General features: G+C 40.3%; 1 protein-coding gene across 1 annotated transcript in view; it reads left to right on the top strand.

Annotated features, from left to right (window-relative positions):
* Positions 1-26,876, top strand: part of sorcs3a (sortilin related VPS10 domain containing receptor 3a) — a 309,709-nt gene that overhangs the window by 122,690 nt on the left and 160,143 nt on the right. The window contains exon 2 of the mRNA XM_072463241.1: positions 3,020-3,087. Within this exon, the coding sequence (XP_072319342.1) occupies positions 3,020-3,087 (68 nt within the window). The remainder of the gene's footprint in view (positions 1-3,019; positions 3,088-26,876) is intronic.

Below are 26,876 nucleotides of genomic sequence, written 5' to 3'. Positions count from 1 at the left end.
TGAGACAACAAGGCTAATGCAAGCACAAAGTGAGTGGCATTTTGATGTATTAATTACCAGGCTGTTGGTGATTTAAAAAGTGAGAGCAGAGAATGAATTATGAACATGATATTTTATGTGCAGCCTCGACTCTGGCTGCTCCGGCCTGTTGGACGCAGAGTTACATCAACATGATTTAATGAATATATGCATGATAGCTCAACTGCTGTTTTTTTATTTATTTTTTGGGGAGGGAAAAGAACATTTAAGCTGAAGAGGGTATTTACATTGTTTTAAAGGTATCATGAATTCACTGTTCAACTTTTGTCTGTTGATTAAATCCAAGCAAGAGCCGCTGCCCGTCTTCCACACTTGACATCACCTAGAGACGGACAAAAGTCTGCTGATTTGTCCTTGTCAACAGATTTGCACAAGAAAGACCCAACACTTGGTAATTAATTACAGATGTGACGTCAGCAAGCCACAATCGAAATGGGAGGATCTTTTCCAAAACAAACAATGTTAAATATTAGTTTTTGGCTTTTAATATAAAATCTCACTAGTTAGCTCCAATAAAGCAACATGCAATAATTTAGTTTTGAACGGGCAAATTAAGGTTTCCTGTTTGAAACACCACAAACAATGATCAGAAGCATTTAAAAAAAAAACCAATATAATAATACGCTACAATTAATTTATACTTTCACAATTTCCTAAAATGCATTATATGTCCAGTGAGAATAAAGCGCTTGGATAACACAGAGAACAAAAGTCTTTTGAAACAGTATTTCAAAACCCTTAACCTCCAATTAGGTTTGCAAGGATATAAAGTTACAGGATTAGTTTTTCATTACTTCCAAACCATAGTACACCTTATTTAGTACTTAGAGATGTCTTAGTAAAACATGTATTGTGTAATGCTTGCTCTCCAAGTGGCCTAAACACAAACTGTTTTGTATTCACATTATCCTGGAAGCTGCTTTACATGTGGAGAGAAGTGACCACCACACTCTATTTCAAACCCTCAGAGCTCACAGGAGGCCGCATGTTTTTCAATATATTTTGAGGGCATATTTAAAAGGACATGCTTTTTGTGTGGTTTGCAGCTTTTGTCTGAGAGATGGCTCCATTGATTTGGTTTTCTTTCGTTATATTTTAGAAGAGCTGATATTTGTTCAATACTATGAGGAAAAGCTTTTTACTCGGAACAAACATATGTTGTCTTAGGAGGGACCACTGGGCATGTTGGGTACATCCTGGCACTGAAAACCATTGGAGAGGTCCCTGGTGGGCAGATTTATTCATCTGTTTGTATCAGCAATAAAATATTTGTATTATCATTTTTCCATTGGGAACAAACAACACTTCTTTTTTTCTTCTATGTTGTCATCAAACAAATACAGACACAAAAATCCCCTCTTCCCCTCTTGTCCCTGCACAGGAGAGGAATTAAATGCATAATACAGAATGTTCTTAATTATCCAAGAACAAACAAATCACCATAAAGGCGAAATGCATGCTATTAGAAGATGCCTAAAGGGAGAACAGATGCAGGCAGCACACGAACCCAGAGAAACGGAATCTATTATGTAAAAGCATCGCTTCAAGAGGGAGGTCAGGTCAAGCGTGTTCTCTATGCTAAAAACTGTTGTGACATTTGTTTGACTAATTTTGGCTACATTCCCTCGAACGTGTTTAATAACCTGGAGGTGAGCATCCATCAGCAGATGGCAAACTGGATTAAGCATCTATTTTTCTACAATCCATGCACACCCTTTCGACAGTGGTTCAATTTCACACCAAAGCTGTGAGCGTAGAGTGGAGAGGACACACTGCAAGTGTATTTGGCCCTACAAAAATATTCACTAGCAAGGACCACGCCACAACAATGGAATATGAAATAATGTTTGTTGATAATATTGACGATGGATCGACGATGGAACGACGATGGAGCGATGATGGAGCGACGATGGATCGACGATGGAGCGGCGATGGAGCGACGATGGAACGACGATGGAGCGATGATGGAGCGACGATGGATCGACGATGGAGCGGCGATGGAGCGACGATGGAGCGACGATGGAGCGACGATGGATCGACGATGGAGCCACGATGGAGCCACGATGGAGCCACGATGGAGCCACGATGGAGCCACGATGGAGCCACGAGAGTTGGCTGGGTAGAGACTCAGCCAACTGGGTAGAGACTAGGATGGGGGCTCTGTCTCGGGTAATCAGCCCAGCCGATTCAGAACCCCCGCTCCGTCCGTAGATGGTGATGTGTTAAGGTGGAGATGATAGAAACATGGGGTGGGAGGGTGGGGTCGAGAGAGCAGAGACGACAAGAGATGCTGTGAATAGGCCTTATAAATAGGGCTTCTGGGTAGTTAGAGGTGTGGTTAGAGAGTGGGGCGTGTTTACTGGAGGAGTAAAGGTTGAGGCGTGGTCCCACTCCTGAACCCACGTTGACAATTAACATCTCCAACCACACGAATAAATGTTTTGACCCTTGACCCGAGCGTAAGGGACTTATTCCCTTTAACTCTTTCCCTGCCAGTCCTGGTCACTAAATTTCAACAATCTTCACAGCCCCACAGAAAAAGCTATTTGCTGCAGGTTTAACCACATCTTATACATCTAAAGACACGTCCGTGTGTCTACTTTAATTGAACAATACAACACTACGCTGTTTGTTATTTGTACTGTAAACACGTTTCTAGAGGCTAAACGCCCCTTTTCAAGTTTGAACAGCTTTTCCACCCTAACACACAGAGCCAGTGCAGTGTGCAGACGTCCTGTTGTTGCTCATTGTATCCTTGTGTTTCCGCACAGCTGTGGTTTTGCAATCTTATATGCGTAAGTGCTGATGCTGTCAGCAGGGCCGTCGTACAGCAGGTGCTCAGAGTGTCAATCACTTATCTGTCTTATCTGTACATGCTCAAAATCTGTTGCATTGAAGCACTTGAGGCATTATCATTCTTATCTGTTTCTAGCCTTGCTTTTATTAGAAACATTTAAAATGCCTTTCATTCTGTTCACAGGTGATTCTCATTCTGACCAAGTTATACGACTTTCACATCGGCAGCGTCACTGAGAGCACTCTGTGGAGGTGAGTAACACGCGTCTGCTTAAATCACTTTACCCCTGTAACTTTCAATACAAACTTAGACTATATATTGCTTCCACTGATGCAGTTGTTTGTGTTTGTTTGTAGAAGCTCTAGTTTGAGATGTATATTCATTTCTACATTTGTAAGGCTCGTGTCCTGTCCTAACCCTGTTTGCATGTGTGTATTTGTATGTGTGTGTTTGCCTGTGCGTATTTATATGTGCGTGTTTGCATGCGTGTGTTCACACATCTGGTCAGACTGTGTAAAACAGACAATTTCGCTCTTGGCTGACTTCAAAGCTTGGTGGCACACATTAGATTATCCCCATGGGGTGCTTTTGTGCATTTTATCTATGAACTTTTTTTTACACATAATACAACTATTCAAAATATGTCCCTCAGTGTGTCCCCCTGGTGTTGTCTTGTGTTTCCCCACGGCCTCTATTGGACATTGTAGGATGTGACATTAGAGCGGACAGGTCTGGCTCACTAACCAGAAGGAAGCCTGTTCAATTCTCCAAAGTCATTTGAACATGTGTCTTTTTTCTCTGTATAATGTTTACTATTTGTTTGAGCATTCCAGTTCCTTAGCCTTATTGGAAAATGGTAAATTGGAGCATAAGCCATTTGTGTTCTGTCATGGAGTTGTCCGTTATACGGATGCCAAAATGCCCACACTTTGAGATCCATCGGTTCATCTTCAGGAAATGGTGCGCTGACAGTCACAAGTGGGGCCAAAGTGATTGCTGGCTAGATCTGACATTCAGAAAGCCACTGAGTAATTTGGGCCGGAAGCAAAAAGTGATATGTGTTTTGGTGTTTAAATAACTGGGACTTTCTAGTGGATATTCTGTGACAAACTGAACTGCAGTTGCAACACAAGAACCAGGGGGAGGTAGGCTTTTGTAATACGCATAAAAGAAAAGCCAGACACATGTTATTGAAAGGGAAAATATGTGTGATTTAAGGGGACTTCACCTTTTCTATATGGGCCCAAACAACTTGGAAAATATTTGATGTGTCTGTGGGGTCAGAATATGGAACGGTACATGTACAATTATGAAACGGTTTAAACAAACAGAAAGCAATAAGAAAGGAATGCATTCATTTATGTTGAATATTGACGTTTAATAGACCAATGGGATTTACCTGTAAATTAGAATCAAGTATGGTCGTGATTATCGTTATAATACTTTTGTAATAAGGGTTGTGCTGTATAAGCATTCAATCCTTTTCAGACTTGTTTATTGCAGCGCTATGTTCTTCATTGGAATCATAAATAAGCCGTCCTTAAATGGATCTTGGTTATTTTGGGAATGTAAGAAATTATTCAAATATCAGCATAAACGTCTATCCATCTATCCATCTAAACATAGTCTTTGCTCACACTGAATGGTCTAGCGCATGTCGCCAGTTTAGCCTTTAGCGGCTAGGTACATGGTGGAGTTCTGACCTAGCTTTGTCACGCCTTTCGCTTTGAATCAACAAGCTAATTATTGATGACCACCCCAAGTCTGCATGCCCACCATAAAAGTCATAGCACTCTACTGATATACGCACACTGGCGCACCCCCCAACAATATACCACCGGCCGCCGCTGTCGTATACTGTTTCTTTTAAATATAATGGTCGATATGTGGAGGAAGACTGGGCATTTGCAGCTATAAAAGTATGACGAAGGATGGAAAAGAGGCTCATTACAGTTTAATTAAACAAGCATCAAGCAATAATATATTCCTTTTGTCTTGCCAAACAAACTTCTCTTGTTCACTTTTCAGCAAGACACTGATAAACAAGAACGACAAAGTGGCAGGTCATGAATCCTCAAGAAATAGTTTTGGCACTCGGAGGAGTCTGGAAGTGAGTCACTGACAAAGTGCTCATGTTATGAAGCTGAAGGTGTTACAAAGCTTTTTACTGACTATATTTTAAATGTTTTGAGGACACAGCAACTGCCGATATGTTTTACTATCGAGCAGTGGTGGGATATGTTTGTTGTATACATTTTCAACTGGTGGCCTAACATTATCAGTCATATTTTACATTTAAAGTATCTGTGTGTCGCAGTTTTTTGCTGTAAACAAAAGAAAATGTTGTTATAGCACATTATAGATGCCTTGTTGACATCACCTCTTTTACATTTGCTTTGCCTCTGAGATTCAGGAGGGATTTTACGCACTAATCAAGCTCTAAAACAATTGAAGAACCATGTTTAACTTATCAGATCACTCTATGTCCATAGCACTCGGCTAAAAGATATAAGAGTAACGAAGCAAACAATAGTACCATTGATTTAAAAATAATACTTGTAAATAGTGATACAAATTCAAGTTAGAGTATTGATCTGGTAAACTGTTTGTTATCTAATGTGCAAATTATTTTATGATCAAAGCATATTCAAACAATACGTTATACAGAACAAAAAAACAAAAGTTTGCATAAAACATTTGACTTAAAGTGCATATGACAAATTCTCAGGTTTGTCTTATTTTTACGCTGTTTTAAATGATATTGTGTAGTAAATATTGCTTATTGTTTTACATCAATGCAGTGGTAATTTGCGGAGGACAATTCCAAAATTAAAGTTTAAATTTACATCAAGTAAAGCTGTCTAAAAAAAACATTCCATTAAAAATGCTGGGACAACATGCTATTTTAAGGACTGATCTTTAACGGCCTTTGAAGTTACAATGTCCCAGAGAAATCTATGAGAGAAATATGAGTCTATGAAAGAATAAAACGTCTATTGGAGCAGATTGAATTGTTTTGTCGTTTCCACATGAAAGTTTTTATATTGAGGCAAAAATGACCAAAAATCAAACTATTGAAAAAAAATGCCTGTAGTGTAAATATAATCATGTTTACCATGTTTTAGTGAAATGAAAAAGCCCAACCTACATGTACTTCAAGTCTAAGCACTCAAAATAACATTACTCACTGTCGTTAAAATGTACAGTGAGCAAAAATAACTCTTTAGTTGAAGTAAGAGAGTAAATGACAGTGAACTCCTCCAGCCCGGGCCCTTCAGACAGTGATGGCTGGACTCTTGTCAGTGCTGCAGTGGCTGTGAGTCAGATGTGCAGTGACAGTGCGGCTCTGTGGAAAAGGCGTAATCATCAGGTAAGGAAACAACCAGAGAGTGAAAACAGGACAGGCGTTGGCAGCACTCCAGCCCGTTCACTCAGCAAGACTACAGAGAGAGGGCAGCAGCTCTCCAGGCACAAGCCACAATCACAACAGTCTGGACCAGAAGAAAAGGAATTTAGGGAGTACATTTTGGAAAGCTGGAGGGAGGAAACACTAATTGATTTAAGTGGAAGACGTACTTCTAGAGGATTTATTTTCTTTCAAAAGATAAGAGAACCTTCTTTGTCCCAGTTGGAACCCTAACCCTAACCCATAATTAATTTAAGTTCAAAGGGAGGTATTATATTTAGTGTTTGTATTTCAAAATCTGTTATGTTTTAATTACCTTAAACAAAAAGAAGAAGTAAAACTTGACTCTATTATTGCTTTGCCTGGAATGTTTATAGCAATAATCAATCAATTAATCAAACTTTATTTATAAAGCGCTTTTCATACATATAATATAGCACAAAATACTTCCCACAGCTCACACAACCGCCTGACCCAGACAACCTCACAACCCATGCACAGTCACATGCAGAAGCACACGCACACATACACAAACATAGTCACATACTTACTCGAACATACATAAGGCTGAGTACAGATAAACCAGTTGAGGAAGCGCCATCAGAGGAGACGTCTATTCCGGGAGCAAAGAGATGCAGGAGAGATGAAGCCCCAAACCTCCACCGGAGCCCACGAGCCAGGGCCCAGCAGCCACAGGCGACCACCACTCCAGAGCGAGATACTGTGAGAGCGAGATACTGTGAGAGCGAGATACTGTGGAACATTCCAAGCCACCGTCACGTACTGTACCTTAAAAATCACATTGATGTAAACTGTTTCTACCACAACCATGGGAGAAGAAATCAAATAAAACACAACACAGATGTTTAAAAGAAGCACAAGTCTAAAATAGTAACACAATTGACAGAACGTGTGAGTCGACTTGCAGGTTTCCCCCCGCCCCGAGCTGCCATTTTCTCTCCCCTAAGCGGCCTCTCCTGTCTGTACGCTGTCAACCTGGCTTTGTACGCTTCTCGCTGCAGCTAATTGAGATCACAGCTCGGATGGTGTGTGAGCGAAACAGTCACAGCCAATAGTAGAAAAAGCTTCAGTTGTAGTCATCTGGACTCAGTTAAAAAAAATAGACGTTTCGACTCTCATCCAAGAGTCATTGTCAATAACAGAATTTAGGTCGAGAACTCCGATATTTATACTCTTCTGTGGTAAGACCCGCCCATTGGGCGGAGCCTTCCTGAAGTAGAAAGAGTTGTTATTTCAACAGAACCTCCCCCCTTGTATCTACCGAGCTAGCCTATTCAGAATTTTAATGGGCTATTAGAATCCTCTTTGTCTTTGTGAGACCCTGGGCTCAACCACCCTGAGTACCTGATTAGCATCTAAATGTCCTGGTCCTCTACCTTTCCAGGGGTTCAGTATACCATTATAGATACCAGGAAGATTGAATCGTCCTCCATTCCTGTTTAAAGAAGGTCTTTCTTTTTTAACAAAAATAGCTTCCTTAACTCCTCTCTCTCTTCGCTCTGTTTTTGAGTCGGCAACTTGTCCTTAGGGTGAACCAGTTTTTGTCTTACAGTGTTTCCTGGTTTAAAATAAACAGGGACTTCGTGTTGTCTAAAAATTCTCTGCAGTTTTTCCGACAGGCCAGACACATAAGGGATAGAAACACCCTTCCTTCTCTGTTCAGTTTCACTTGACTACAGTCAAGCAGGACAAAAGTGAACTGGTTCACCCTAAGGACAAGTTGCCGACTCAAAAACAGAGCAATGTTATTCTATCCAATGCAGTGAAGAAAGCTGTAAAGAACGTTACATAGGTGAGACTAAACAGCCTCTACACAAGAGGCTCTATCAGCACAGAAGAAATACAAGTTCAGGACCACAGAGTGCCGTGCATCTCCATCTTGAAGCCTCTAATCACTCGTTTGAAGACGGTGAGGTGAAGATTTTAAGCAGGGAGAAAAGATGGTTTGAAAGAGGAGTTAAGGAAGCTATTTTTGTTAAAAAAGAAAAACCTTCTTTAAACAGGAATGGAGGACTAAGATTCAATCTTCCTGGTATCTATAATGGTATACTGAACCCCTGGAAAGGTAGAGGACCAGGACCAGGACATTTAGATGCTAATCAGGTACTCAGGGTGGTTGAGCCAGGGTCTCACAAAGACAAAGATGATTCTAATAGCCCATTAAAATTCTGAATAGGCTAGCTCGGTAGATACAAGGGGGAGGTTCTGTTGAAACAAACAACTCTTTCTACTTCAGGAAGGCTCCGCCCAATGGGCTGGTCTTACCACAGAAGAGTATAAATATCGGAGTTCTCGACCTAAATTCTGTTATTGACAATGACTCTTGGATGAGAGTCGAAACGTCTATTTTTTCTAACTGAGTCCAGATGACTACAACTGAAGCTTTTTCTACTATGGAACACGCCTGGACAAATGAGGGATTACACCGACAGTCACAGCCAATGTTGATCACTTCACAGCAAAACCTCACAAATGGCAACTCGAATGCTACCTGTTTTCTGCAAAGGTCGAGGCAGTGGCTACACCTCGCAGTACCTCCGCACTGGTCTGTCAGATTTAATGAACATGCTGACCTTAAACAATTGAAGCAGATCATAGGCGGGAGGGTAGGCGGGAAAGGAAGTGTCAAGTCATCGTTGGTGATGAATCAATTGTACAACATGTTTCAAAGTTATTTTAAGGCTTTTATTTGCTACAGAGGGATTTCCGATGAGGATAAGATATCATATTGCACTACATGTGCTTATCCATGCAGTTCATTGTGTTGAAGGTGGCGGTAGATCAATAAAAATGCTCAACGCTTTGGCCATGCTCCTCGTATTCCACCAGAGAGCGAGCGTTACAGTGGAAGTCCCGGCCAAGTCCTGACAGCAGGGAAAACGATGCTGGTTCCAAAGCACCAGCCATGCGTTACTCCTCTTCACGTTCCGCATCAAATCTGCTGCTTCATCTGTCCCGGACTCTTCTGCACCACTATAAATGATGTCATGTGTTTTACCCGTGTCAAAACCAACATGTTTCCCGTGCGCCTCAACTGCATGTATGTTATGTGTTCTGTAATGTGGGGGAATTGCAGCTGGTTTTAACTGTATTAAATGTTGAATGAAAGGCTACTGACACAAATATAATAGCCGAGTGAACATATTGAGTCGATGTCATCACATATGCACTTAAAGGGCATTAGATGCAGTAACCAGTGCTGTGTTATTGCTCCAAGTTTTGCTCTGATGCCGAACTCTAACTTATCTAACATAGAAAGGCGGTAGAAATAAGTTGCCCTGTTTCTAATTGTATTCATGTGCAACACGCCCTCAAATTGCACACTATTTTTTTTTTATTTTGCACTCAGAATATAGCTCCTGGTTGAATACATTAATTATTATCATTGCTTATAACTGAACAGTTCATTTTATGGGCTTGTAAAGGCTAACCTGACCATCAGCAAGGAGGTTGTTAAGAAAGAAGGAGCAGTTCCTTTGAGAGACAAGGTCCCTCCCTTGTTATTAAAAAAAAAGAAAGTAATATAGTAATATATCAATATGTTAAGATAAGATAAGATAATCCTTTATTGTCCCACATGGGGAATAATATATATGTAGAAATATATACATTTATGTTACGATCATTGCAATTACCAGGCCGTGTTTTGTCAGAGTTGCAGCTGCTGTGATACGTTCCAGCCACATAAAGGATAAGAGGGGATTGGCTGTGATTCAGCAGTACAGTGGGGTGTTCAGCAGTAAAGAGGGGGATGACTGCAAACCGCTCAGACTCAAGCCATACATATAGTCAACATTTGAGTCATGTTGTCTGTGCCATGCCGTTTGAGAGCTCAGAACATATGTGACAGGTGCAGTGACAGAACAGGATGTGTTTTTAGGTGGCAAGGGATTACAACTAAAGCGTGAGTAAGAGTTTATTTTTTGAACAGTCCTGACAGTGCAGATGATTGTCAGTATATTGTCAGTATATTGTCAGTATATTGATAGATGTCACTAGATTGTTGCTACTTTTGTTAAACCGTTTCTGTTTTAACCAAAGACATGAACATATATGATTGCGGTGTGATGTATCATAAGAGACAAACCTTAGAGCTCACAGGTGAATATATCAGAGATGCAGTGAAGGCAGAGTGTGATAGCTCTGATAACAATATGGGAAAGTACATTCCGAGTGGCCTGGAGACTTGATTTGTGAAGAGGAGAGGATTGATAGGCTGATGAGGCTGGTGATTGCGATATGGGAGAATATGGGAGGAACGTTGCAAGAGTCAGTGAATGATGTGCTGAATGAAAGACGGCAGAAAGAGTATTTTTGTACAAATCTATGCGTTATAACTCAATCTTAAAGAGCCTTTATAAGACTTGTATTCCTCCCAGTTCAGGAAAGCACTTTTTACACCACGCAAAGTAAAAGCAGCTATTGGGAGGTAAAAACAATATACAAGCAATCTACATTTTAAAATCTAGCAAGCAACTTTTTAAATGATGGCCATGTGCAAAGGATTAACTTTAACTGTCCTGAGCAGTTATGCTGATTCAACATGAGTGGGAGAAGGGAGTAATTGAGCAGGGCTAACAGTTCAAACTAAAATACCCTCGACACTCATGGTTCAATATCAGGTACAGGCCCTTTACGAATCCAAACTACTTTGCTATTATAATTATAGGTCAAGGCCCACTTCACGTTTTTATTGTGGCTCTATTTTTAAGTCCCCTCAGATTGTCAGCACAGAGCTCTTCTCCATCTGGCCCCTGATCTCAGAATGGGACTCCTCCAATCTGTGCTTTTGCCAGCTTGTGTTGGTTACAGATTTAGTCCTGGTCAAATTCTGCTTCTCGCCAAAGTCAACATTCAGCACATTTCATTAGCGGTGCTATTTCCCTTTTAACATGGCTCTCTTCATAAGGATTATTTTAAATGTGTTTTTCATATTGAAGTTAATGACACAAACAATGAAAATCTTACTTTTTGAGCTTCAATAATTATTAATTCAATCTCTATATTTCAAACATACACATATTTCACATAACAAAACAGACGTATGCATGGTTTTCTGATTCTGATGGTTTCAAAAGGGGATGGATGAAGCAATAGCATTGCTATAAAATAGGGAACAATATTATAATAAAGCTCAAAAAGTACATTTTGCATTGACAAAAGCATGCAAGCTTCACAAACCATATGGTTTCAAGTTTCCCAGATTCGTGACACCGTAGTCAGATATCCAGTGTTCTCCTGTGCTGTTTTTCATTCATTACTAGACTTGTTTTATGCATTTTCTCTAAAAAAGATACTGAAGAGCATGTTTAAAGACCAATAATCATACCAACTTTATAAAGCTTTTATAAAGCACTTTAAAACTTTACAGCTGAACAACATCTCGCAGCCAGTAAAAAAAAAGCATTTTCTGTAGTGATTTAAGAACAGCGTGTTTAATGGCACCTGGTTCCACCACCGTGGGGCGGCCACATTAAACGCATGATCCCCATGAAGCTTGTGTTTTGTCTTAGTAACAGCACGTTACAGCTGATCTGCTGACCTAAGAGTGCGAGAGGGAGCATGAGGAGAAGGATAGAGGTAGGAAGGAGCAAGGCCATTCAAATCTTTAAAAGAAAAGAGAAAAATACAAATCAAATCTAAAACACACTGGAAGCCACTGACGGAAGCTAAAATTGATGCCGCAGGAGTTTTGGACACACTACAAACAGGAAATCGCATTTTGGCCGACACTAGCATAACGTGCATTGCAATAGTCAAATGCATTTACAAAATAGACAAAATAGGATTAATTTTGGCCAAAAAGACTAGATATTACTACGGCACTAATTTGCAATAGAAATACAATTAATGCATTAAATGTTTCCTTGAATAAAAATTTCAGAAACTTTGTTGATTTCTTTTCTGACTTTGCAAATAGTCTGTCCATTGAAACGTTTAGCTGAAAGAAAATGTTTTTTACATCCTGTTGCTGTCTCCAAACCAAATTCTTCAGAGACACTGGGTTGGAATTGTCACATTTGGACGGAGGAGAAGTGATCAATTAATTATAAAAGGCCAGAAAGTTCAGTTTTAACTACATTCATTCATTCATTCATTAATTTTCTACTGCTTGTTCCCATTAGGGGTCGTGACTGGAGCCTATCCAAGTTACTTACTACGGCTTTCACTTCCCACTGTTCAATACAGTTTATTAGTAACAAATATAGTTTTGTCAAGCAACGCCACAATCGCCAAAAAAACAGTGCGAACTATAACACTTGTGCTTTTATATATAGAATTCTCAGTTTTCTCTTTAAGTGCGATATACTTTAATGAAAAGGGCGTGTAAGGCAGGCCAGTAACACACACAGTAATATCACCTTGTGTACACTTTTGCTGGGTAAAGCGCTTCAACCTCATGAGAGCCAATAGTGTCAAAACATTGTACAGTTGTTCGTTTGTTATTGGTCCTGTCACTCACAGAGCATCCTCACGAAACCTCGCCAAACCCTTAGCTGTTCTAAAGTGCATGCTCAAAACAAAAGTCTTGTATCACCATTTCAGTTTGACCTTTATATTGAACGCACATTAGCTGAGACCGGTTCTGCTTCAGAAAACAGATTCCGTCTCATTTTCTCTGTAGCGGCGCTGCACTTAAAGTTTGTTTTCGTACTTGCTTTTTCGATCGATACCTGAAAATCAACAGCTCTCCCAACGGACTTTTAAATGATAACTCTACGGCGTCACGTAGTAAATAACAGATTTTCATTTGGTGCTCCTGGAGGCGAGGCTGTAAGAGGCGTGTTGTTGCTACTATACTTCAGCCAAAACTCCAACACCAAGTTTCTGTTAACCTACACAATTAACGTAAAAGTACTTTTTTGTAATATTGTACATTTCAAGATGGACATTTCAGATGTAAACTAGTCTTTTTATGATATTTATTTTTTGTTTTTATGTGGCTTGGGTAATTTGGTGGAAGAAAATGGATGGATAAGTAAAATATTTAATCGCAAAGTATTTTTCCTGGTCAGTGATTAAGGAAATTCTACATTTTTCATAATATAGTACAACTTGTTCTGCAAACATTAGACATCATTTGTACATTCATAATAATTTTACATATCTACTTTTGTTGTTGCTTTTTTTTTTTGTACTTAAAATGACTTTTTCACCATTTTATGATTTAGCATTTTAACTGATCTCTTTGTTTTCGGCTCAAATTCAGCACGTATTACACATTTTGTGCAGCACTTTGGAAACTGCTCTCTTTTTTCAATAAACTATTCTATATAAAAGAGGATTTGGATGTAAAGCAGCAATCATTGTTGTTTTATACATGTACTGTATAAATGCTAGAACTTCCTTTTAGGTATGACAAATTCGAGCTGCATAATACTTTGATTACCATTAACCCCTTCAGGAAACGGAGCCGTGCCAATTAGCCTTTCTCATGAAACCACAATGTTCATGCACAATTGTCTTGCATTTGAGAGTTATATTATTTTTGTATAATTGTTCTTGCGGCTCACAGCACGTTGACAGTGATCTGATAAGCATTCTCCTCGCTCTTCGCTGTCCCCTATTAACGGCCCGATTAAAGCTATAATGACGCTCGCTAAGGAGAAATGTTCATTATCGAGAGAACTGTGTTAAATGAGTGTCATGGAACTTGAGTGTGATTATGAGACGTTCAAAGGCTCTCGGGCTAATGTTTGAGTGGTCTGGTGACGCAGGAAGAAATTTGGATGCTGCGGATTTTCTGAGACACTTTTTGATGAGTTTAATTTGTAAAAATCTAATTGATTTCTCTGTTACGTAAAATGGCAGTTCTAACTCATTTGTACAATGTTTTCATTTCTTATGACTATTCTAGCTGTGTTTACATGAACTTCAACAATCTGAGGGTTATCTTATTTCTGGAGTTTTCAGAATATATTGAATAACATGTAAAACTACATTTTTGACATGTCGTTCATACCTATGCACGTGCTAATGAGAATCATTAAATGAAGCAAAGGCAAAAGGTAAAATGTGAAATATTGAAATAGTTTTAAACATAATTATGACTTACTGTTACTTATATTGCATCAGCAATGCGAAATACTTGTTAAAATGTAGTCCTTGTTAAAGTCTGTGTAAAAACTTTGACCATTTACTGAAAACTAGACTTGTAAAACTAAGTAATAAGAGTCAAAAATCAGTTGCTTTAAGTCCTGAAATGTTGATCTGCCGATACCGATCACATTGAATTTTTGTATAGTTTTTTTTAATAACAATAAATATATGTTTATAAAACATACATATGATTCTGCCTCAATTAACCGTGTGGGTTGAATGAATACTTCATGCCGTTCATGTTCGTGTCAAGCAGCAATGCATCTGGTGCAGCTAAACAGAGTGGATTTAGGAGCAAGCTTTTGGACAGGAAAAAATGCAGAGGAGAGCAGCGAGGACGATAGTGTTTGTGAGGTGCCACTTTCAAACGTGACTTTGACAAAACCACGAAGTGCTTTGCGCCTCCACTTTCCATAAGCAGCCATTTTGTGACGGTACGGCTTCAAAAAGCACATTTTCTCAGCAAAATAAGACACGAAACGTTTACAGGCCCATGGCTCTTGTAACATCGAAGGCACATGTTGAATTATCACTTTTGATGAGTAAATCACCAGCGTGTGCGTACCTGTAAATGAGCGTGTCTGAGTGTGGTCACTTCGTACGGCTCATAGACACATTTTGGTTCTAAACCTCTGTTATTCTTTTAACTAAAAGACTAGCTGGTGAGCTCCTATTTCCTTGCATGTTTACGGAGAAACGTGGCTCCTCCATGTTTAAAACTTAAAGGACCACATCAGAGTGCGTTTTAAGAGGGTTTCATTAGGAGCTTAAATGACACCACTGCAGTAACTTACAGATCATCTGTAGACTAATGTGATAATGATGTAAAGTGATCGGTGTAAAGATCGGTGCATCTGATTGGCCCATTTTGCACACAGATCAATTGCAGAGATCGGGTCGATCATGACCGACGGCCGATCGATCAGCGCACCTCTCTTGACATAACACGTGGCAGCGATGAGTGCCTAGCACTCTCGCCTCAGGTTATGGGTTCTACTCCTGGGCCAGTCCGGGTCTTTCTCCGGGAAGTGTGAATGCTTTTCTCCATGTCTGGGTGGGTTTCTTCTGGGCACTCTGGTTTCCCCAATCAACCCAAACATGCACCAGGTAAAATCCTCCAGCTACAGTGGCCCTGACCAAGTCGAGCAGAAAGATCTGGCGATGGGTCCCCCGGCGCTGCACTGATCCTGACATCACAGCAGCATTAAATGATGGGTCAAAGGCAGAGGACAGTAAGTTGTACCTTCACCTTAATAACATTTATAGTCCTAAGAATAAATCCACTGTTGATGGATGACTTGTTGCAACTATCTTCAAACACTTTGGATCATATAACTGAAATTGGACTTTAAGCGACTGATTTCTGATGGCCTTTTGGTGTGAATCTCCGTAGATCTTGTTTCTCCTTTCTCAAGCCTCCCGATCATTTCAGATCTGATCTGTCTCTAGTCCAGGTCGAGCTTCAGTCAATAGAAAAGGCAACAGGACACTGGCACCTGCTGAGGGCCTGCTGCTGCCTGTTGGGCTGCTGCCTGGGTTACCAAACCTCTGCCATTTCTTCTCTCCGTAGACTACAAGCAGATGGCAGGGCAAAAACAATGGCTGAAGCAGAGTCAAGCTTTGGATTCATAATTACAGATGATTGGAGGAAAATGTCCATGTCAACAGGATATTTTGAACTGTGGACCAAGTTCAACTGTTCCATGACTGAATAAAATAAACATAAAAACATTTCAGTGAAAAACCAGATTAGGCTGTGTTTACATTTCACCACATCAAGATTGGGATCAAACTAGAATTAAACCCAGAATTAAACTTGGACTATCCAAGGACTAAATCAGGACTGGAACAGGACCAAGCAAGTCTATATCAGGACTACTAGGCGCTAAATTTAGGACCAAATAAGTGTGAACACATCCAATAACTACTCAAACCAATGGTGTTTAGCATTTACAATCTTAAAAAAAAAAAAGATTAGAAATGTAATTAGCTGTGGTGAATATGTTTATTCTAATGGAGAAGAAAGTGTGTTATGTCACAACATTCGGGCAACATAACTTTAGGTTTTCGGATCAATCTCATCATTGTGTTGTCTTTATGGAAGTGGCATGTGAGTGATTGGATGTGGTCAGTGGTCATCAATCAATCAATCAATCAATCAATCAATCAATCAATCAATCAATCAATCAAATAACTGTATTTACAAAGGGCCATTTAGGCACATTGAGCAGTTAAAATACAAGAAAAATATAAAATCACCAAAAAGGTCAAAAAGTGCATAACTGGAGGACTGGTCAGAAGTAGTGTAAAGTAGTTTGGTGAGAGTAAAAGCCGTCAGAACCACAGCGTTTCTCTCTCAATGTGGAGACACAGCAGGAAAGCATCACTTGAACTGCTTGTTTTGAGCTTGATGTTGAGATGAGACAGGCTATACCCCTCTGAAGAATTTCTACTGGAAGAGCGTTGTGTACTTTCCTCTGGACAAAACAAACTGCTCAATTCACACAATCCAACAGTAACTCGTGTCGTTTCCCAGCTGCACTCCTTAACTGGTTTTAAAGAGCACATATTATGCGCTTAACACTTTTTAGAGTTTTTAATCTTGTGTTTCCTCATCGTTAGTTTAAACAAAGGGGTATTTTGATTGATTCATACATGCTTGAGCATGTATGAATCAATCCTGTATGGTCCTAGTAAGTGAAGCGCTAGTGCTCAGGAAATGAGACTTTAAAAAAAAAAAAGAACAAAAAACAAATGAAAATCTCTCGCCACTATGAACCTTACAAGTAAAAAGAAATATTGCAGTGAACACACTATAAAATGATGATATACTTTTGTTTTAGTTCAATACAATTAGCAATTTGTTTAAAACAAATTATAATCAATTGTAAAAATGCTTTGTGCTCATCCGCCAATCACCAGACTACTGATGCATGTTAGGTTAGGGTATTGTGACTAGACAATATTTGGTGAGCATCTAAAATGAAATTCAGACAAAAACAACATAACTAATTCTGAATGAACTGACTCACTGATTTCACTCGCCCTGTACAGTCCTTTGAAGGATCAGCTGAAGAGAATCCTGTGTAGAAACAAAAAGCTTTATGATGACAAGAGGGAGACTGGTGCATTATGGGTGGGCATCAGGGGATGCTAGCGCTGGATGGGGTCATCAGCGGGTGACGAGCGACATCCTCACAAATTGCATCATTTTGCTGAGCAGGCTCTCAGGCGGCTTGTGTTTCACAGGTCAGAGTCGATAATAGAAGGCTGAGCTCCGCAGACGGACCCACCTGATTCACGTGACCTTTGGCAATTGGACTTGGTATTTCCCCTCAAAACCTGCTGCCAGAACTCTTCAAAAGCACTTCAATCACACTGTTATGGAGCGGCCTGGACTGATAAAGTCACAACAAAAAGAGTCAAAGTGAAAAATGAGGTGCAGAATATATCAAAGCATGTACTATCTACAGTATATCAGTAAATGGCTTTATTGAGACTGGTTAAAGAATCCTGTGTGTGTGTGTGTGTGTGTGTCCTGGAGAGGGATGAGGACCAATAGAGAAGAGAGAAACACTCTGAGTCCCGATAATTGAAGGTTGAATGGACGATTTTTTTACCCAAATTTTAGTCTTATTTCCTCGTGGCGTGGACTGCCGATTAGTCCTGCCACGTATCAATCATAAAACGCACCTACCGCTCACCTGCAGCCGCCGGCTCGTCCCATGTTTTCGCGTGTCTAAGCGCATTGATCTATCATAATATATACAAAATGAAGACGGAGAAAGACAGTTCGAGCTGACTCAGAATAAGATGGAAATCTACGGGAGACGAGAGATGCGATGTGATCCGTCGCATCTCTGTATCAGTCCGCACGGGGGAGTGCGCATGTGCACTTCCACCTGAGTTCTCAAATCGCCAAAAAATTGTCCATTGCGCCTTTAAGCTAGGCTAAACTGGGACAAAGACATTCCAGAGAGGAGTCAAGGAAGTTTACTCTCTCCCCTCAAGCAGGCTCTGCCCATCAGAGTGATGGGAATTGGACTAAAACACACACAAGCAAAGAACTTTTTGGAACTTTTCAATTCTTCAACAAATGTGGACAATCTTCAAATTTTTCTCATCTGTGGATCAGAGCAACTGCCTTTTTGTCATCTGAGGAAAGCCTCAGAGCCTTAACTTTAGTTAAGTTTATTTAACTACATTATTTTTTTTATTCAAAACCGATTTCTAGGGGCAAAAATAAGCATAATATTTCAGCAATTTCTTTGCTGTTTAACATCTTTTTGGGCTGTATGTCTGTTAAACCAATCACAGAATCCACACATTTCCAGATGATTTGTGGTGCACTGCTCTTGATCACAACTCAAAATGGAAACATAAGTCATCATTCTCTTCTATTTTGGTTTTTAATGGGGTAATTTATTTAGATCCTCTCGAATACTATCACAATTTATAGTAATATTAAGCCTTTTTAATTACACACTCTTGGGCTTTTCCCTCATATCCTGAGGCATGTTCTCATTTACTTCCTGTCACAACAGTAAATGAGGCTTTCATCATGCGGCTCTGTTCCTGGGGCTATGTAGCAGTTTTCTGTTTTTTTAATTTCTTTTAAATAATGCTGCAATTGAAGGGGGCGTCTCTCTGAAAGGCAACGCTGTCCTCCACTTCAAATCTCTGTCTGAAGCCTTCAAGATATGACAAAGCTGATCTGGAGATATTTTCAAAGGAGAAATTAAAGACACAGTATCATTCGGGAGGTGGAAGCATAATTCTATGGAGATATTAAAACCACACTTTGCAACATTCCTCAAGAAGATAGCTACGTTTAATGTCATAACATTTCCAAGCATCAGTCAGGTTTGTGGAAATGCTCACAGAAAAGAGACATATGTTTTAAATGTTTGACTAAAATGTTACATACTGTGCCATCATGTTATTCATTTTTGTGAAGAAAGTAGATGAGTGAATTCTTTATATTTTTTCAGTGAACATGATAACAATCGTAGTAGTTGTAGTAGTTATGTAGTAGGCTTGTAGTAGTACTGTTGATAGTACTTGTAATACTAGCAGTAGTACATGTAAGTAGTTATGATAGTGATAGTGACAGTAGCACTAACTGGCAGTAATATTGTTTTTTAAAATATTGCACATTATAAATAAATTGACTTGAACTCTACTTTATACTTTGTACTGAAACTAAGTCCACATGACTTACTCGACCTCTTGCTACACACTCAGAATACAACCTCATGTATTTAGCCCCTGAGCTTTGACTCGGCTTATCTAAAATGACATTAGTATTCCCGTCTGGAACAGGACGGTGACATCACTTGGCCTCTGGATGCGGGCCAGTAGTGTGCACTGATGGAGCTGGTGGCATGGCGGCTTTGTATGTTCGGATATGTATGTTTGTTCAAGTACCAGCTGGACTCTGCTTATTCAAGGGTCAGAGAAACAGTCAGGGCCCACGGGCTAAGATAATGTGGATTTATGAAATATAGCAGTGCCCCCTCGTCACATTTTAACAGCTGGATTGCAATATAAATGCTTAAATTGTGCTCTGTATTTGGGCTAATAGATACATATTTCATGTTTGGTGATTCCTTTGAGGTGTGGTAGAGAAATCACACAAGAGGAAAATGAAGAACCCTCAGATAACAAACCTAACACAAAACACAATAATTGAAAATACATTAATTTCAAATGAATATAACAAGCAGCAATGCATGCCTCGACTATGGTCAAGTTTTTGGCCTGCAGGCTCCACTTGACAGGACAGCACAGCATGAAATGATGAGAACGAGGAAGGACACAGCAGCAAACCGCCGAGAGCCCGACCCAACCCACACGGAGGGCAAGTGAGCGACTATGGCCACGTTACAAATCTATACAAATAACTGCTATATGTGGATTTGAATTTGAGGAGCTTTGTAGATCAGGTGTATTTTTTATTCTAAAAAAAATACACAGAACCCTCAGAAATTAGATTGTAAAACAAACTCTCACAAACACTTTGGCACATGGTGTTCACACTGTCTGAGCTTTTGAGCAACTTTTCTCAGACCATTTATACCCTGTTTGCGATCAATACAATTGTATTGTTTTTCATCATGTTGTGTTTTCACATAAAGAAGCCATTTTGTATGTAACAATGCCCAAACTGCACATCTGCGGCAGGACATTTTGTTGAGTTAATAAAACAGGTTTTGAATTAGAAATCAACAAATCCTTCAGTACAATCTGTCAAAACCTTGTTCAAGTACTGGATTGTAACATTTGGTGTTGGCAGGTGCTACTTTAAGTGATCTTTATGTCAATGGGAGAAAAATGCATTTGGATAAAGCGGCCTTTGAAGTTACAATAAAGTCACATTAATCTATGGATGCAACAAGCTTTAGGTGCAGACAGGACAATCATGTGAGAGCAAAATGACAAAAAAACAAGTGGAAACATTAAGTTTTGCCTGTCACGTTCCCTTAAAACCAACAACAAAAGCTTCCGCGCCCATGCACATGGCTAACACGCACTTAAACCGATTCAATGATTAGCAAAAGACTTTTTGAATTGCAGTTATCGTTGAGTTGTGGGTCAGGATGTCAGCCAACAGCGATGTAGCTTGTGGTCTGTGTCTGAATATACTGTATAGAGTTGTTTGTGCCCACACCAGCTGTCCAGTGCTTTCTCAAAGGCCAGAGAAGCAGCGAGAGCCAAAGCTACAGGGCTCAAAAGTGTTTGTGAAATTATGGGCCGACCAGTGCCAGTGCCAATTGGAGCTGCCAGTGTGACGACTGAATGTGCAAACAGTGTACAGGAGGAGAGGGAACTTTATCCTTTATCCTATCCTTTATCCTAAGCTTGGAGCAAGTCTGGTTTATGAATTAATTTGACCTCTGTCGAATAATGAATAAACCACTGCTTAAAAAATGAGCGAAAAATGCTGGAAATCTTTTTTAAAAATGCAATCAATAAATGCAGTCAAGAAAACGTCCGACCATCTTTTTTCATTTATTTTAACACAAAGCTTTTTTAAATGAGGGTGAGAAGTGGGAAATTAAATCAAGAAAATTGAGATTCTGGCTTGGGTCCTGTGACCAACTATCTTCTTTGTTTCAACTTAGGTCGTTTCACACAGCGCTGGTAAATAACAATTTCATGTGGTCTCGGAGCGGCTCTGGACCCGGGCAAGTTTGGTGGGAAAGCGGCCCACCTTGAGCTGACCCCCGTTCACCGCGTGCTCCTCAAATTGGACCCAAACACACACTACATATTTCTGTGACAAATGGGCGTTGGACAACAATCTGCCTGGGTCTGCGCTGAGGGTTACAGACTGCTTTTGCCTGTGCGCTCTTCATATTTCTCTGCTGTCACCAGCAGCATCATACCGTGTGGGGCCGGCGAAGTGATCGTGCGTGTTTGTGCGCCGTTTGTTTGATCGTTGTTATAAAACATTATAATAGTTTGTTGGTCAGATGATCGTTTGATACGTGGCTCAGGGCGTGGCCTTTTGGAGCTTACTAATGTGTAATTTGTCCAAAAAAAACCTCCCAAAACACTTCACTACTACATAATAATATAGTATTTTATTATTATTATTCATCTTTTTGCTCTTCCTTACCTCCCTGAGATGGAATTACATAAACAAAAGTTGTGAGAACAGAAAGATGTATATAATACGAGTTGCAACTTCACAGAATGTACTTTAATGTAATTGTATTTGAGCACAACTTCTTTGCAGATACTATTCACAAAATATACTATCTAGTGCTTTTCCCCATCAAAATAAGAACCACTGTTTTTTCCGGCTTCCTTCTGATCTTGGTAACCCTGGTAGGAATAAAAAAAAAGCATTTCTACAAGTTTCCAAAAGTAAAAATACAACAGATACATTCATTGAAGACGTGAAACAGAGACCCCACTCTTTGCAGAGCTGTTTTTTTCCTCATCTCTTTGAAAAACTCTTATTTACTCCATCGCTGCCACAACAGGATGCACCCACAAATGAGCAGACAATCAAACAACAGCGTTGCCAAGAGTTCTCCGCGTCCCGACCGGCTTTTATCACCGCGAGTCCCCCACCTCAAAAACATCTGGTGTGCTCTGCTAAATACTGTGAGTTTGTTGGTACGCAGCAGCAAATTGTGCTCCGACAGAAAGGAGGAGGGAGAGATGATTTAAACCTGGATTCTGCATACGCCGCCGCAGTGCATGATGGGAATAAAGAGTTATAGCAGATATGAATCAAAAGTTTGTTTGCAGCCCCTATCCATTACCTCAACTGGTGGCAGGAGGGAAATAAATATAAATCTGAAGGGATTCAGATGAAAGTTTAGCAAGGCATAGTATATTCAAAAAGGAAATGTCTGTTCTTTTCTCGTCGACCTCAGTGTTTTGAGCCTCGTTGCAATGTTTTCAAGGTCAAAAAGTCAAATTAAACACTTCAAGGTGTCCTTTAAACATATGTGGCATGTCAGGGGTGTTTTACTGTTAAAACCCAAATCAGAAAACCAACAACGTCACCTGGGCATTAATGGGCCCAGGACCATATTGAAAACATTAAAAGGAGCACCAGATTGGTTGTTGACAAGAGGTACATAGACATTTTTAATACAGAATGTGATAAAATAAATAAATAAATCATAAATCAGTTATTTCTATGAACAATAAAAACATTGGTCTCAGTGAAATTACACATCCATCATTGTCCAATCACATTTATGTTGGGGTTAAGAAAAAGGCAAGGTGGTGGAGCATACTTGTCCCATCCCCCATGACCTAAAAGTTAAAGATTTAGTGTTAAAGCGGAGTAGATAAGATGGGCCTAAGATTCAGCTTTCTTTTTACCTACTGCTGGGAAACTTCTGCTGCGCAGCCTTGACGGGCAGCGCACGTGACTAGTTCAGTCCCATACACACACACATGGGACCCCAGCTTCCAGAACGACCAGTCTCCAAAGCACAATCCAGGAGTTCCCCATAGGCACTGAGGACAGGAGAACAGGGCGTCGACACGGCCCAATCTGAGGCGGAAGTGGGAGTAGCAGAGGAAGAAGAAGTGGCAGAGGGGTTTTTTTATAGAGTGGAGTGACACCTGCTGGCCAATTTGATTAAAGGTCCCATAACATGCAAAATCGACTTTTCAGAGCTTTTAACCTTCTTACATTGCTATTTGTGCTTCATATATGTACCCAGAGTGTTTTTTTGATTGATTCCCGCAGTGTTTAGCTATATTACAGACTATCTCCTTTCCTCGAATCTCCAAACTGACGGGCGGTTGGTCAAGACCGCGTCATAAGGGCAAGCACGCGTCACCATCACCCCTCCCCTCCCGCCTCCCGCCTGGCGCCTCCCGCCCCCTTCCCCCCGGCTCCGCGCTGCTGTCTCCCCACAAGCCCATTCCGGAGTTTTTCTGCTTCGATTTACGACGAAACACGGCTCAAAGAGGCCCAAAACGTCATTAATGATATCGCACTCTTTACTATTATCACAATGGTGAAGGTTGATGTGGCAATTGATGCAGCAACCGGGAAAATAAACGGAGAGAAGTTCTATCCGATACTGAAAAACCAGGAAATAAGAGCGCGATGGACATAAGACTTTTATATATATATATAGATCTATAGATATATCTGTTCTGCGCACGCTGTAGAATAAACACCAGATTTATTTCGGCTCAAAGTAATGTTGATCTGAAGTTCTATCGTTTCTCACTCATTTGCGCGGCAGGAGCAGCGCAGCGCGGAGCAGACAGCTGTGAGACTACGTCACGGGTGGGCGGGGCACACACGCGCTCTGAGACTACGTCACGGGTTGGGCGGGGGAGCCAGATCGCTCTTCGCAAGGGTGGGGCGAATATCAAACCAAGCCGTCTGCATTTCCGGGTTGGTGAGGGGGTCCAAGCTCTGGGTGATATTTCTTAACTATTATGTTAAGGGTGTTGCACAACCCTTATTATTATCAATTATACACTTAGGATAGACTACGAAACATGAAAAAAAGCATGTTATGGCACCTTTAAAGACCATCCACATTATCACACATACATACACATAAATACAACATTACAATTCACTCTTTTTCAAGGGTATCTTTAACCGTTTAACATTTTCTGTATTTTCCAAGCCCTCTTGAAGCCCAAAGCATGATAGTGTCTCTATGTAAAGTCCGTGGAGAGGACCTTTCCTTGATCCGGAGTTCTGAGCATCTGAAAGTAGATTCTGGGGTCACAGCAATTTAACTGAACAACCAATGTATTGTGAGTACGTTTGAAGGCTGAACATCGATTTAATCAACAACTATCTACCTTTCTATCTACACACAAAAGGATGACCAAAAAAGTACAGGACCAGGTATAGAAGAGACAATTGTGTCCAAGCTATATTTTGTATGTGTATCGTAGTTTTATTTATGTGTCATAAAATAAATTAAAACAAACTTCAACCAAGACTTTTATTTGATAACCTGATAGAAGTTAAAACAAACCCAGGTCAGGTCACGGCTCATTTTTGTAGAACACAATATGTATAATGAAATTGGTTTGCATGTTAACCTAATTAGGCGTTCACCCTACAGTTCTAATGTAGACATGGGTTAGGTTTAGTCCCAGTTTAGTCCCAGTTTGGATGTACTGAACAAATTGTTTAGATCAATTTGCCCATTTTCTAATGGTTCTCTGTGGAAATGGTATTGCATTGCCAGGATGTTCCATAGCTTGACATTGAACTATCTCCATGGAGACAAGCAGGCCAAGTTACATGTCAGATCCATTACTTGTCAGATCTGTGGTGAGGTGACCCTGCACACAGTACATAAGATCACATTTCTAAGCGATAAAAACTTGTCAATAAATATGTACAAAATAGAGAAGTTTATTGTCAAATTGTTGAAGATCTCAGGCACGGCGTTAAATAAGCCGTGTGAAGCCTGCGTGCTTACTGATCGATCTGTTTAAAACATACTGTGATACATCATTTTGGACTTTCCCATTAATCGATTGGACCTCACCTTTGTTTCTATGGCCCACGTTAAAAAAAATAAACGTTAGGACACTCCTGAGCTAGAGTGAACCTTGCGCCCTGCCATGGACTTTCTGGAGACAGAAAACTTCAGTTTGCTCAATGTAAACCCGGACTAACCCTCTACAGCCTCTGGACAGGTCCGTGCCCTGCAGAAGTGTCATTCACATTCAGTGGAATATAATTGGTGATTTTGGAGAGATGTCTGTCAGTCTTTATCATATAAGTGAGGTTGTTTACTATTCAAACAGACAAGTGTCCAATATGTCGCCTGCAGCACAGCCAACGCAGCCTCTGCCATATGACCTCCAGATTGCATTAACAATGACATAAACAAGTTCATATCGAAATTTACAATCGCATCTGTGGCCTAGAGAACGCTGTCCTGTTAAAATGCTGTCTTTCGCTGAATTCCGTGGATCCCCCTCTTGTTGCGTCCTCCCTCTCATCTGGCCCCCTCCGCGGTGACCTGGCCATGTCACTTATCATCACTAACAACACTCTGGAGACTGCATTTCAACACAAGCCCCACCGAGCCACTGCTGCTGGAGAACTGTAATCATTCAGCCATTGAGCGCTTGTTTCTCTGGCCTTCGTGTGGCATGAATAATAAATGCAAGTCATCGCGGGTTGTTCTTTTACTCACCGCTACACTATGGCAACGATACACCGGGGGCTTTTTCCCCCCCTTGTTTTCTGAATACAATTTCAGTCCAACAAGTGTGATTGGATTTGAGAGAGGCGTGATGTGGTGGGTGCACTGGAGGTCTCTGAGCAAGTCATGAACTACTCCTATGTCAGGACCGAGTGAAGAAAACACAAGCTGGAATAGTGAAGCGCAGGCATGCTTTGTGAGCTAAAAGGGCCTTCTACGTCTCATAAAAAGTCATAGTGTCTTGGAGGGATGCTAAAACTTTGATGCTTTATTTAATGTTTAAATCTGGTTAAAGCGAAGCAAGGCGTACTGCGGGACCCTGGTTGCAGGATGTTTTTCCAACACGTTTTGAATCCAGTGGAGAACATGTGTCATGGACATTGAGATAAAGTTGGTTACAAAGCACATTTACTGTTTCTATTGTTTGCTTTAATGGTCACAGGGCAAACACAAAGAGAGACAGACAATGATTTCAGAATATTAGTATATGCACTTGAAGCTATTTACCTGTTCTTTAAAGCCCCATCACATTAACATTTGTTGTTACCCAGGGACATTATAAGTTAAAACCAAACTTTGGAACATTGAAAGGCAAAGCAATAAGACTTTGTAGAGAAAAGCTGGTGGCGTGCCCATGTCAAGTTAGCGGTCAGTGGGTAGAGCGCAAGTTTTTTTTGTTTTTTCCATCGTAACCATCCAAACATGAATCCATACATAGCCAAAGAGCAAGAGTAATATTTGTCAGCCAGTCCCCAGAATCCAACTCAGAATCAGAAAAGGTTTTTCTCAATGAACAGAATTCACAAACAGAGGAATTTGCTTTGGTGATTCGGTGCAACAG

This window comes from Eucyclogobius newberryi, unplaced genomic scaffold, assembly GCF_026437365.1.
Source record: "Eucyclogobius newberryi isolate DKJ021-1_F unplaced genomic scaffold, fEucNew1.0.hap1 SCAF_4, whole genome shotgun sequence".
NCBI classification, from domain to species: Eukaryota; Metazoa; Chordata; class Actinopteri; order Gobiiformes; family Gobiidae; genus Eucyclogobius; species Eucyclogobius newberryi.
Note: the sequence above shows the minus strand (reverse complement) of the source record. Positions and strands in the feature narration are given on the sequence as shown.